Below are 13970 nucleotides of genomic sequence, written 5' to 3' on the forward strand. Positions count from 1 at the left end.
TAGCCTATTAATTCGTAATTGGTTTCTCTCAATGAGCTCTATGATCAAACTTTCAAACTCTACACCGTTGCTTTGTTAAATCTACTCTACTCCACCCCCTAGTAATTTTCATGTGATAAAATTTTGCAGTTGGTTTAATATTACTTTTTCACTTTTTGTACATTTTCTAACACATACACACGTACACATGTATATAATGTTATCGACAATTGCATTAGAACAACAAATAAGAGACATTGGATTATGGACACATGTAAATACACAAAGTGATGATCACAACTCTCTGAAACTCAAAGATGGAGTATAGTTTCGAGATTCCTTAATTTTTGAAAAATTAACCACCACCCAACTAGTTAAACTAAAAATAGACATCAAAGGTATATATATATGAATTCATGTATAATTATATATAATTAGTATATAATTTTGTATATCGACTAAAAAAAATAAATTATAAATTTAGCCGACTATTTGTGCAAACATTCCTAATTTATATAGGCTGATTTGGTGCTATGGATTACATACTCACAAGCCCAAGTCTCTTTAGATGGATAGCAAAAATTGGACTCAAAGTCTCAAACTCCCAATTTCTTTCTTCTTCGGCAAGTCGACACTTGATACTCTTTCCATCTCTTTCTCCGGCGAAATCCAGCTGTAAGTTTTAATCTTTTCCCGACAATGCTTACAATCTCAATATTTATTATTCTTTTTTTTCCTATTGTGAAAATCTTGTTTTACAATATACTAGCTTTTTTCCTATATCTTTTTATTTATTTTAATTTCTGTATATCAGATTTTTTTGTAAAGAAAAGATGTGAAATTTGGAAATGTATGCAAAAATGTGAGGTCTCATTTAGAGCATATCTATTTCGTAGTGTAGGATGGTTCTGATTGTACTGATTAATCACTTTTTTATTCATCTACTTAGTGCTGAAATCAGGCTTTGGGGGGGGGGGGGGTATGCCTTCAGTCGTTAGATGAAAGTACTTAAAGAGAAAGGTAGGAGTAGAAGATATTTAACTGGAAACTGATAAGTGGAGACAATAGTAAGTGCATATTAGCTGATTTATAAAAGTTGATTGAACAGGTTAAATTCAAGCAAGTCACCCAATGGAAAAGAATAGCAACTACCACTGCGCCTCAGTCCCGAGGAAGTTGGGATTCACTATGTGTCCTTATTTTGAATGTCGTTCCATTTAAGCTCACCTCAATCCAAAGGGAAAAAAAGTTTTCATTGATTTTGGGAAATTAATTTCTGAAATTTGTTTTCACTTTTAAAGAAGTACTAATAGATAATCATGTTAAAGGTGATATTGCTGGACAACGCACTTCAATCATGTTGGCATATAACCTTGATGCTTTCTGGATTGCTTATGAATTTACACTTTGGCTTTTTAAATAACAACATAGAAACTACAACTAAATGCAAAGTAGAATTTAAAAGATATTACTGGCGAAACTTGGATATTTCTCACTCATAAAAATGATAGGCCTAAATGGAGAAGAATAGGGAAAAAGGAGGAGTAGATATGCTAGAGGAATGGGGTGGGAATTTTCTCTTTTGGGAAGCAGGGAAAATTGTTAACCTTTTGCTTGGCACTAGGTTCTATCCAATGTGCTTAGAGATAGACCGAGAAAGGGGGGGGGGTTACATGGGCTGTCGTTAGGAGATTATTGATATGCGTGTTTGATTGCTGTGACCAGTGTCCCTTTTAGTAAACATACAAATCCTGTCTTAAAAGTTCGTCTGCAGTTGTATTCTCATCTGAAAGATGTATCCCCAATTTACCTTGAAACGCTGCAACAAGGACAACTTTTAGATTGCCTTCCAAAAGGATGTCTCAAGAAAATGTAACTTTGAAGAAGCTGCATGACAAAGCCGCAATGGTACTCCGTATTTACTTTGTTTTTTACTCTAATTACTGTTGCTTCCTTTTGGCAACATGCATATGCACGTACCTATGAGTTACTTCTGCAAAAACCAAGCTAACCATTCTGTCTACTCCTTGGGAACTAGGGATGGGTATAAAACCGGAAAAACTGAAGGGGGCAAAAAACCCGGCTAATCTGAAAATTTTGGTTTTTCGGTTTATTCTCGATTCACGTTTAATTTTCTATAACGTCGGTTCGATGTCGGTTTCAAGGATACCCTTTTCGGGTGAACCAAAAAACCAAAGTTTTAATCAAGAAAGGGCGGAGGCTTGGTGGTTTTCGTGGTCCTCTGTTGAAGATGGATGTCAAGTGGGTTTTTGAGAGAAGGAAGCTTATGTCACTGGTTGTTTTTGGTGATTTTAGATGATGCTTCTGAGTAATGGAAAATATATGCAGCGAGTGTTTGAGACTGTCTGTGAGTATTTCAGTGATGCATATGGAATTGGTTCAGAGAGAGAGACGGGCGAGCAGAAAAAGAATTGGAGAGCCACTAGTTTTGTTGAATGGTGGTTGTGGCTGGTTTCAGAGAAGAGGTATGGTGGTTTATGAGAAGTAGAATGGCTTTGGAAAGAAATTGATGGTGATCAACTTAATGAAGGAAGGTGGCGTTGCAGTGGTTTGATGTGAGAGTTTGGGAAAATGGCGATGGAGCTGGGTGGAGTTGGACAGTGGCTGGTGTGAATTTTTTATTGAATGTGGTCTGACCAGTGAATAGTGATGGTTACGGGTGCACGGACGGTGCTGGCAGTGGAATAATTGTGTGTAGATGGTGAGATGAAGAAAAATTGAAAAACCGAACCGAACATGAAAAAAGGTCAAACCAAACCGAAATTACTACTGTTCGGTTCTGGTTATCAAAATCGACAAACCAAAAACCAAAAGACCAAAGTAAACTTTTGCAAAACCTAACCGACTGATGCCCACCCCTTCAATGGGAACAATGAAATAACTAGATGACTCCATTAACTTGACCGAGATGCATGATATCTTAAAATGGTGATTCCATAAGCTGACAGATAATTGGTAGCTTTGCAGCAAATGAGTGCAGCAAACTAAAAACATTTAAGGAAAGGGAAGATATATTTAAGTCATCATATGCATCTATATCCATGTTTGTAGATCGGAGTTGCAAATGCACCCAAGAAGTTGAATTATTTAATTGTCATATTCCCTTCATGTGCAGTCAATTTGCCTTCGGATATTATGCTTCAAAGTTATTTTGTTTCACACGTGAGTCACTGCAGGGTCTTCCACTTGTGGACATTAATGTTTACAATTCATGAGTGCAAAGTTCTTTTTGATAGCTTGGATTGAGCAGAACTTATAGCCTGTTTGGCCGAGCTTCTAAAATCTGCTTATTTTGAGAAGTGTTTTTTTCAAAAGTGCTTTTCAAAAAAGTACTTTTGGTGAGAATCGGTTTGTGTTTGGCTAGTTAATTTGAAAAGCACTTTTGAGCAGTAATTAGTGTTTGACCAAGCTTTTGAAAATTACTTCTAAGTGTATTTTTCTCAAAAGTTCTTCTCAGAAAAGTGCTTCTGGAGAGAAGCTACATTTTTCTGCTTCTCAAAATATGCTTCTACTTCTCCTCAAAAGCACTTTTTTTCCTTCTAAAAGCTTGGCGAAACACCTCAATTTTTGGCCCAAAAAAAACACTTTTGGCCCCAAAAAAAACACTTTTGGCCCAAAAAAAGCTTGCCAAACAGGCTATTAGTGTCTTTTTATTGTTCTGGAAGTTTTTACAACTTATTCGATTTATACACTATAAATTTGTCATTAGATCTAAAAAGTACTGGATGAACTTATGTTGGTTTACTTGCTGCAGAATATACAATGTCTAGAAGATATGATAGCCGCACAACTATCTTCTCTCCAGAAGGTCGTTTATATCAGGTCGAATATGCAATGGAAGCGATTGGAAATGCAGGGAGTGCAATAGGTATCTTAGCTAAAGATGGCGTAGTTTTGGTAGGTGAAAAGAAGGTTACCTCAAAGCTTCTTCAGACTTCAACATCCACTGAAAAGATGTATAAGATTGATGACCATGTTGCATGTGCTGTGGCTGGAATAATGTCAGATGCCAACATCCTCATCAACACAGCTAGAGTACAAGCTCAACGGTATACTTTTTCTTATCAAGAACCAATGCCTGTTGAGCAGCTAGTTCAGTCTCTGTGCGATACCAAACAAGGTTACACACAGTTTGGTGGGCTTCGTCCATTTGGTGTCTCGTTTCTCTTTGCAGGGTGGGATAAGAACTATGGTTTCCAACTGTACATGAGTGATCCAAGTGGTAACTATGGTGGTTGGAAGGCAGCAGCCATCGGTGCTAACAATCAAGCAGCACAGTCAATGTTGAAGCAGGACTACAAGGATGAGATCACAAGAGAGGAAGCGGTTCAACTTGTTCTGAAGGTTCTCAGTAAGACTATGGACAGTACAAGTCTTACTTCAGAGAAGCTTGAGCTAGCAGAGGTGTTCCTTGTCAATGGTAAAGTCAAATACCAGGTGCACTCGCCAGAATCCCTGAACAAATTGCTTGTACAGTATGGATTAACTCAACCTGCAGCAGATGCCTAGAGTCATTCACCAAATTTGGGCATGGTTCGGCTTTCTCTTTTGCATATTTTTTTTTTCAGTTCTATAATTATGTTGCAAGGTCATCTACAAAATTCGTGTTTAAAAATACCCCGTGAGATTTTTCTGATTCTATTTCACTTGCTAAGATGGTGAACCCTTTTCAGACTTGCTTTGTGGCTTGACCTAATGCAAATTCTATGTTTGAAGGTGATATTAAGGTTTAAATCCTCAGTTATTCATATCCTGTTTTCTGTAATACGACGGGCAGTAGCTTTTAGAAAGTTTCTTTGGGCTCAGTGTTGTCTTTGCGTTTAGAAGAAATTCTAGAGCTAAGCTGAGAAGTTATGGAAGAATTATATTCCCAATCGTATTAAGTTCTCCAGGTGATGGAGCTTTGTTGGAATTTCTGGAAATGATGAATTTGAACGAGAACACATCATTGACCTTTCTATAAATTAAAGATCGTTATGCAGTGAAGAAGAATAGAAGATTATTATGCAGTGAAGAATTGTGATGCAAAGATTGCCTACTTTAGAGGCACTTTTATATTTAAATATTCTAATTCAAGTTTTGTTAATACAGTCAAACTTCTACAACAACATCATTTGTTCCGATATTTTTTGGCTGCTATAGTAAAGTGATGTTATAGAGGATATATATTATAACATAACATAAAAATCTGTTCCGAGAAAAATATGGCTTTTTATAACGAATGGTTGTTATATAAGGATGTTGTTATAGAGAGGTCTGACTGTACGTGTATTCTTATTCTACATTTTATCTAACACAATGATACATACGTGGTGCTTAGTTATGCCAGCAAGTAATGCAGAGTTTGAAAATGGAAACTATATGCTGCATTAGAGTGGTATGCCGAAACCAAACACAACATCAATTATACAGAGGTTGAATTAGTACTTGTTGCAAAGCAAACCTATATTAGTTATGCCTAATCATTCTAAAACAAAAAAAACTACAATAGTCATGCAAAATTTTGTATAGGGATTCTTTTTTCTTTCTTATACCTTAAATAAATCTACTCTCAAGAGCATTATTTATACGAGTATTCTCACCCTAATATCTTTTGTTCCTTGTTTCTTCTTTGCAAATATTATACACTATAACCAAGTTGACAAAGGAGGTCATATTATACACTATATCCAAGTTGAAAAGGAGCTCAAAAAGGGCGAGTTGTTCTGCCTCTACTAGTCTTCTCATTACATACTAGAAAAACTCCATCAAAATAGATTTGATGGATGACCTATACTTCAACTAAGCTACTTTGTTTCTTTTTGTCGAAGTTGCTTTTCTTTTTGTCTAACTCACTTCCTTTTTTCTGTGTGAGTTTCGGAAATATCATATTCATAGGTCCGACATCTACATCTATGAATTGAAAGGTCCAATTGAGGAACAATATCACCATTTTTGTTCAATAAGATACCAAAGTGGATGATTGACTCATTCCATACTAGAAATAATCGCAGGAAATCCTTTGATAACCCGGATTCCTATTTCTCAATGATATTCCACGATCAAGACAATTGGTTGAATCCCGTGAAACCATTTCATAGAAGTTCATTGATATCTTCTTTTTATAAAGTAAATCGACTTCAATTCTTGAATGATTCACATCACTTCTGCTTCTATTGGAATACAAGATTCCACTTTCCTGTGGAAAAGGCCCGTATCTATAATTCTAATCAAGGACAATTCCTCAATATTTTGTTCATTCGCAACAAAATATTTCCTTTGTGCGTAGGTAAAAAAAAAAATGCTTTTAAGGCGTAAGACCATAGCGAGCACAGAACAAGAGGAAATTCACATGGGTATCCTTATTGAGCCGACACATCAGCTCAAACTTTTTCATTGGAACAGTAGTAGTAAAAAAGTACAGAATTAGAAAGTGCAAAGAAAAGAATCACAATACTAGTAATACTGATACGGGTGATGAGAAGGGCAAACAAAAATAATTAAAAAAATAAAGGAGGAAGAACGAATATGAAAACATTGTAGCAGTTTTTTTTTTTTTAATCAACCTGAACTTGGTAAAATTCTAACTTGAATTCCCCTGTTCAAGAAAAATGGAGATAAGCCCATGGCAAGTTACAAATCCAATTCTTAAACGAAAGTACAGTAAACTCCCATTCAATGTTTACTGCTGGAGTAGATCATCTAAGTAGTAGAAATTGAACCCAATAGTCACATAACACTTCATGCTAGAACAAGTAGCATGGATTAATACTAAATAGACATTTCTTTACTCAAATCTATGTAGAACAAACGCCATAGACCAAAAATGCGCTGAACAAATGATCTTCACTGAACCGATATTAACATGGTTAAAACATCATACTTGCATCGAAAGGTTCACTCCTATCAAACATCCTGAAAGGAGGAAAGTAACCTGTTAGATTATCTACTTCCAGGGACTAAATTGGCCGACATAGGTATCGGCTTTTCAAACCCTCAGGTCTCTGGCCTTCACTTCCTTTATGCATGCCTGTGTCATTAATGTCATCAGCAAAATCATCACTAATATTGACTAAGTTATTGGATGACCTATTCTGTACGCTCAATTGTCGGGGGATGAATACATTGAAGTAATAGTTGATGATGGTTTTCCCAGTCTTTTGTGGTAAGGACTTTACTGCATGCTTCAGAAAGTTCTTTCCACTTGGTTCTGGTTTCCTTTTGACCAATGACTCAAAGGCCGCTTTTTCCTTGGATGACCATGCCTTCGAAACTTGCTCTCCCATTTCATCAAATTTCCAACTGAAGAAAGCAGGGCCAAGGTCACATTGCAGAATTAGCCTTTCCTCAAGAATGTGGCGATTGACACAGTTAGTGGTTCCTGGAGACCGACAAGAGCAGGAGTGAGGTCTCCCTTTTCCAATTGGTCTAGAAGACACTTCCATATTCCCGATTTCAATAGGCCAAACTAGGGTGCCTAACCATCTTGAATCTTCAGAGTCAATGGCTTTACTATTAATGTCATCCTTGTCTGCTGGTTCCGTCCAGTCTGGAACTTCAGCTTGGAAACGAGGCCCCACTGGAATAACAAATCTCTGAAGGTGGTCGCCAATGAAGTTCAGCAACCTGAAGGATTGACGAGGTGGTTGTAAAGATCTGCTTCTTGATCCTCTCACAGACAACAAGCTTGAATTATGAATTGCATCATCCAAGGTCAGCAAGGAGGCAACGGAAGGGGTCCGATTATCACGACTCATCAGATCTGAACCATTTACTGACTCATCAGAATCAACTAAGGAAGATAAATCCTTGCTGGTAGGACCAAAATCTTTTGCATCATTCTGGAGGGAGAATTCTGAAGATAACTGCTCTTGAAAATTGTCCTCAAATGCCAGTAAACTATATGCATTGTGCGAACTTGAGAAATTTTTTTGGCGAGAACTTTTTGCAGAGTTAACTGAATTAAGTAAGCATGAAATACCGGAGGCATGAGAAAAATGCCCTTGTCCTCTACGTAGTTTTGATTTACTTTTCTGGTTAAATTTCTCTGCTGGAAGTCCAGGAGCAGATCTCAACTGATCTTTCAGAAACTGTTGAAGTTTTCTTTTCTTCTGTCAAACGAATCAAGAAAATATGTTATTAATAGTATGGCAGAATTACAGCAAAATGGGAGGGGAAAAGAACCATTTGATGTTGTTCAGGAACTTATTAGAACATAATTTTTTCAACTAAATCAGGGTGATGTCCTGAAGGATGAAAATTTCCGAAACTAATTTTCAGACGCTAAAAGAATTCAAGAGAACCACAAGAACATGGATATTCAATCTCACTCACTCATGATACATCAAGAACACAAAATGGAATTGATCTTGCTGTTCAGCTATACTGCAAAGACATGGCGGGGTAAAAAGCGGTGGTACCCTCAAGTAATCTCTATTTCCTATTTATTTTCATGTATGCAGCCTTTCCCTCTTATCCATTCTGTCCAAGCACTGGTGACAAACTTCAGATTACTGCTAATGTCTAATGGCTCCTAACCTTCAGAAGTATCAGTTAAACCCCGAATATTCACGAAATATGTCTCTGAGGGAAAGGAAGGTGGATTGATGTTTGGGAGCTGAAGGAGGTACATGGGCATTTGCATACAATTGTTTCAAAATTCATCAGCAATCCCTTTGGAAAATGTGCTTGCTCATCCAATTATAATTCGTTCATTCACAAGGAAATGTATACAAAACCCACAGTAAATGATTCACTAAATGCCTCTCAATGAGGCATAATGATTTGGAGTACAAGTCTAAACCAAACTACTTCCACGGCGAAAGAGAATTAGTATTAGCCTCATACATTTGTTTTGACAAACTTATCAAATCTACAGATGCAGATGTGCATCTATCTATACAAGGAAGAAACAAACTATCATCAGTGCAGAGGGGAAGGCATGCTTGCAGCTTTATCCATCAATTGGATTACTTGTACCTTTTAGTGGTTTAATACAGAATCTATGAGCATTTACAATATTGTATCTTAATTTGTTTTAGACTTTCAGTTCTTCACATGATCGCATCCAATGGAAGTTGATAAGATCTATGGTTATTATCTACAACTTCTTTTGCCTTCCTTTTAGCAGGCAAATGAAAGGAATAAATCAGTGAAAAATACATGCTTCATAGCTGTACAATTACCTACATAATGGACAGGAAACGATGAAATGGCAAAATAATAGACCAAGTCTCTTTGCTTTTGGTCATTTATGATTTATCATCATTGGTCATGCACTATTCTACAGAAACAGGCAGATGGACGTGAAACTCATGGTACTGGATAGTGCCAAAAGTGTTTTCATCAATATGCACAGCTAACCAACAAATCAGTACAACAACTACTACGCTTCTGGTCCCAAACAAGTTGGAACGGCTAACCAACAAATCCCTTTTTTGGTCCACAAAACACTCCCAATCATACAAGGCTAAATTAGACTTTAAACGTACTTACATAGGAAGAATTGACACAGATCAGAAGCAATGATGCATGCGGACAAACAAACTCAAAACATAAAGCATGTCAGAGGGTTGTAATGTAATATATATTTATTTCTTTAGCCCAAAAATAATATTGTGTCCATCCAATTTTATGCGACTCCACTTAATATATATTTGTTTCTCTAGGTTGTTTAACCTCATTTTTAGAACGAAGAAGATGCCTGAAGAGTGGAGGTGGAGTACGATGATTCCGTTGTACAAGAATAAGGGGGATATCCAAAACTGCAACAACTATAGGGGTATCAAGTTGTTAAGCCATACGATGAAAGTTTGGGAGAGGGTGATAGAAGGGAGGATGAGGAGGAGTGTATCTATTTCCGAGACCCAATTTGGTGTCATGCCAAGACGGTCGACTACTGAAGCCATTCACCTTGTGAGGAGATTGGTGGAGTAGTATAGGGCGACGAAGAAGGACTTGTATATGGTGTTCATTAACCTAGAGAAAGCTTATGACAAAGTCCCAAGAGAGGTTCTATGGAGATGTTTGGAGGCTAAAGGAGTGTCTGTAGCGTATATTAGAGTGATCCAGGACATGTATAATGGAGCGAAGACACGGATAAGAGCAGCAGGAGGAAACTCTGAATACTATTCGGTTGAGATGGGGTTACATTAGGGGTCTAGGACGCATTGACGCGACACATTCAAGGGGAGGTGCCTTGTTGCATGTTATTTGCAGATGACATAGTTCTGATTGACGAGACGCGAAGTGGTGTTAACGAGAGGCCGAAGGTCTGGAGACATACCCTTGAGTCTAAAGGTTTCAAGTTGAGCAGGACCAAAACAGAATACTTGGAGTGTAAGTTCAGCGGTGTTACCCAGGAAGCAGACGGGGATGTGAGGCTTGATACGCAAGTCATTCCCACGAGAGAGAGTTTCAAGTACCTTGGGTCTATAATTCAGAATGATGGGGAGATTGATGAGGATGTTACACATCGTATCGCAGCAAGGGGATGAAGTGGAGGCTCGCTTCCGGTGTCTTGTGTGACAAGAATGTGCTTTTAAGACTTAAAGGTAAGTTTTACAAGGTATTGGTTAGACCGACTATGTTGTATGGGGCAGAGTGCTAGCCAGTCAAGAACTCCCATGTCCAACAGATGAAAGTAGATGAAATGAGGATGTTGAGATGGATGCGTGGACATACTAGGTTAGATAGAATTAGAAATAAAGTTATTCAGGACAAGGTGGGAGTGGCCCTTGTGGAGGAAAAGATGCGAGAGGCGAGGCTAAGATGGTCGGGCATGTTAAAAGGAAAAGCACAGATGCCCCAGTCAGGAGGTGTGAGAAGTTGGTCTTGGGGGGGGGTAAGAGGAAGGGTAGAGGTAGGCTAAAGAAGTCTTGGGAAGAGGTGATCAGGCGGGACATGGCACAGCTGGAGCTAACCGAGGACATGACCCTTGATAGGAGAGTGTGAAGGTTGAGAATTAGGATAGAAGGTTAGTAGGTAGTCGAGCGTTTCCCTGTGACTTCCTTAGTTCAATAGTATTAGTGTTAGTTTAGTATCCTTTTTATCCTTAGTTTGCTATTACCACATATCTTGTACTGTTGTTACTTGCCTTCTGTACGCCCTTAGTTTGCTATCATTTCATCTCTTGTATTACTGACTATTAGTACTTCTTTCATACTCTCTTTTGCTATCTTAGGTTTTGTTTTCTAAATACCTTGTATTGATATTACTTGCTATCAATACTTCTTCCATCCTTTCTTTAGCCGAGGGTCTATCGGAAACAGTCTCTCTGCCCTTCTAGGGCAGGGATAAGACTATATACATCCTACCCTCCCCAGACCCCACTTGTGAGATTACACTGGGTTGTTGTTGTTGTACTTAACAAGACTCCAAGTTTGAGGGTTGTTTGGAGACTCTGAAATCAAGATGGGATCCCATCTAATCAGAATCTACTCTAAAATCTACTTCAAAAATGATCTATATGTACTTTAATCCAACTTGTATTCGATATCAATTTGGTAAATATTCGACATTCACAATTTAACTTCGTTTAGCAATATAATTGGACTACATTATTATCTTTTTATTATAAAGAACAAATACTCCGTGCCTTTCAATTAATGTGAATCTATTTCCTTTTTAGTCCGTGCCAAAATAAATGACCTCTTTTCATATTTGGAAACAATTTACCTTTATGCAATGATTTATAGCCACACAAAATATATGTGTCTCATTTTACACCGCAAATTCAATAGTCTTCTCTCTTTTCTTAAATTTCGTGTCCAGTCAAATGAGTTCACATAAATTGAAACGGAGGGAGTAGTACTTAAAAGAAAGTCACCGACTAAAGTAATTTCCATATATTTCAGCTGCAGTCATACTAATTCCTGCATTTTTGTGTTTTAAACTATTTCCCTCCATTACTCCAGTACAGTTCATTGATGTTTAGTTTAGTCTCTTCCGCGGAAAAGGAGTACCTAGAGGTGAAAAAAGATGCACATCTGCAAGACTGTAACCAACACCACGAAGATAAGAAGATAAGCGCTACTATTATAGAGGTAAATATTTAAAGAAACTTCATAAATGAGCATACCCACGAACAGTCATTATCAGCAAGAGCCATAACATCTCGCACTCTTAGCATCTGATTCCATAATGGTCGAATTCCCTGACGTGATACATTCGAATCACAAGGATCTAGAGCAAGTTTTTTCAGCTGAGTTAACATTTCTGCATCAGAGTACCTCCCAAATATCAATTTTCCTTGTGAGTTACACAAAGCTACTTCTTCAATACTTCCCCCCTTCTTCACACCCTCCAACGGAGCCATTTCAGCTCCACTATTTGTTTCCTTTCCCAATTTCAACCCTGAAATTGAAAGTAATGCAACGTGAGGTCAATGAAGTGGGAGGGGAATCATGAGTTCTCATTTTCAAATCCCACCAAAGGCAAAAGCTGACCCAGACACCACCATCATAAAAAAATAAAAATAAAAGAGTAATGCAACAGGTACAATTATTATATACTCAGATCATAAATTCAGTAAACACGGAGCACATTCAAATTTTGAATTGCATCATGGATAGATCTAGGCTATCAACAACTGGTTTTACTGACGCAGTTGAATACTAGAGAACTTGTGAATTCGATTTTAGCTCAGCTCAGTAGAATTGTCCGGATTAATTAACTTTAATTCATTCATTAACTGCATTATCAAATCAGCTTATTAAACATTCAATGACCAGAGTGATCGTCAGGAATCCAAACTAAAACCCCACGCGCGGAAGTTATTCGTACATCCATCAAAATTGACACGCGCTGGAGCTGAAATTCCACCGGCAAAAGGATAACCCTAACCCTAGATAACGGAGGTGTTCATCGGCGAGCCGTTTGTAATATTATAGCAAATGTGTGTAATACATACCTTAAAGGGTGTTGGTTGCTGCTTCTGTTGACGCTTGTTGCCTTGAAGAATACCGTCTCTCTCTCTTTTTTTTTTTTTTTTTTTTTAGTTTTTGTCTTTGAGCAAAATTCTACAACAACTCTTCCTTCTATGAAGAGAGGGTAGGAGTATCAGGTGGTTTGATCAAATTTAAAGAGGTAAAAATAAGTTGGGTCAATGGTAGATCATGATCCAACCTGTCTAAAGTTTGATGAACTAGTAGAAATGACACTAGGTAGCCACTTTAAAGGGCAACTATTTAGTAATTTGACAGTGTTTCTTGAATTTTAATTTTTCGGTTCAATTTTTTACGATAAATATGTCCTGAATTGTCATGAAGTTAAGATTTTTAGTTTATAATTTCAGAAAAAAATAAGTACCGACTAATATCTAAATATCATCCATAAGAATGGCTATCTATGCACTTGCCCCGATGAACTAAGATAATTAGGTCAATTTGGGCTTTTGTTCTCAACTTAATTGGGTGATGCTATTTAAATTTTAGCTCTGTTAAAAAAAAAATCCTAAAAAATTAGTCTTTAATCAAAATTTTGGGAAACGTTTCTAGTAGTCACCAGAATTTTTCATACGACGATCACCAGGATTTGCCACAAAATTGAATAGATCGTCAGAAATATTTTAGCATTGTTACTGCTAAAAAATCCTAAGACTAACTTTTTAAATAGATAGTTACTCATTATTTTTTTTGCATAGTTATCATGATCATTAGGATTTTCTTTTACTAGCTCCACAAAACTGCCCCTCCCCTGTTAAGACCAACTTTTTAAATCAAATAGAGATAGACTAGTGAGAATTGGTCAAGTAATAAATATCCTCCGCCTCCAACTTAAGGTTATGGGTTTAAGTCACCAAGGGAGCAAAATAGGGGAGCTCCTCGGAGGGGTAAGCAAATTCAAATAAAATCGAATAGAGATACAAGAAATAGATAGTGCCATTCTCATGTTATCACTAGATGAATTCTAGATGAAATATTGTGAAGATGAGAAATTGAACTAAAACATCAAACAAAAAGTCCAAATATGCCCTTGAACTGTGCAAAATT

At 37.2% G+C, this 13970-nt stretch overlaps 2 protein-coding genes across 4 annotated transcripts; one reads left to right on the top strand and one right to left on the bottom strand.

Annotated features, from left to right (window-relative positions):
- The first annotated feature begins 516 nt into the window (after positions 1–516).
- On the top strand, positions 517–4747 carry LOC107789018 (proteasome subunit alpha type-4). Of its 2 annotated transcripts, XM_075231859.1 has the most exons (3): positions 524–654; positions 1088–1887; positions 3755–4747. In XM_075231859.1, the coding sequence occupies exon 3, from the start codon at positions 3763–3765 to the stop codon at positions 4507–4509; it is 747 nt and encodes a 248-aa protein (XP_075087960.1). In that variant the 5' UTR covers positions 524–654; positions 1088–1887; positions 3755–3762; the 3' UTR covers positions 4510–4747. The 2 variants fall into 2 exon arrangements, with proteins under 2 accessions (XP_016466269.1, XP_075087960.1); XM_016610783.2 differs by lacking the exon at positions 1088–1887 and having other exon boundaries at positions 517–654.
- A 2050-nt stretch (positions 4748–6797) lies between these two features.
- LOC107789017 (uncharacterized) lies at positions 6798–13078 on the bottom strand. 2 transcript variants are annotated; one of them, XM_016610781.2, is made up of 3 exons: positions 12890–13078; positions 12059–12333; positions 6798–8090 (listed from the first exon to the last, which is right to left on the bottom strand). In XM_016610781.2, exons 2-3 carry the CDS (start codon positions 12293–12295, stop codon positions 6939–6941), a joined length of 1389 nt encoding a protein of 462 aa, XP_016466267.1. In that variant the 5' UTR covers positions 12296–12333; positions 12890–13078; the 3' UTR covers positions 6798–6938. The 2 variants fall into 2 exon arrangements, with proteins under 2 accessions (XP_016466267.1, XP_016466268.1); XM_016610782.2 differs by having other exon boundaries at positions 12763–12896.
- Between the last annotated feature and the right edge of the window lie 892 nt (positions 13079–13970).

This window comes from Nicotiana tabacum, chromosome 2, assembly GCF_000715075.1.
Source record: "Nicotiana tabacum cultivar K326 chromosome 2, ASM71507v2, whole genome shotgun sequence".
Lineage (NCBI taxonomy): Eukaryota > Viridiplantae > Streptophyta > Magnoliopsida > Solanales > Solanaceae > Nicotiana > Nicotiana tabacum.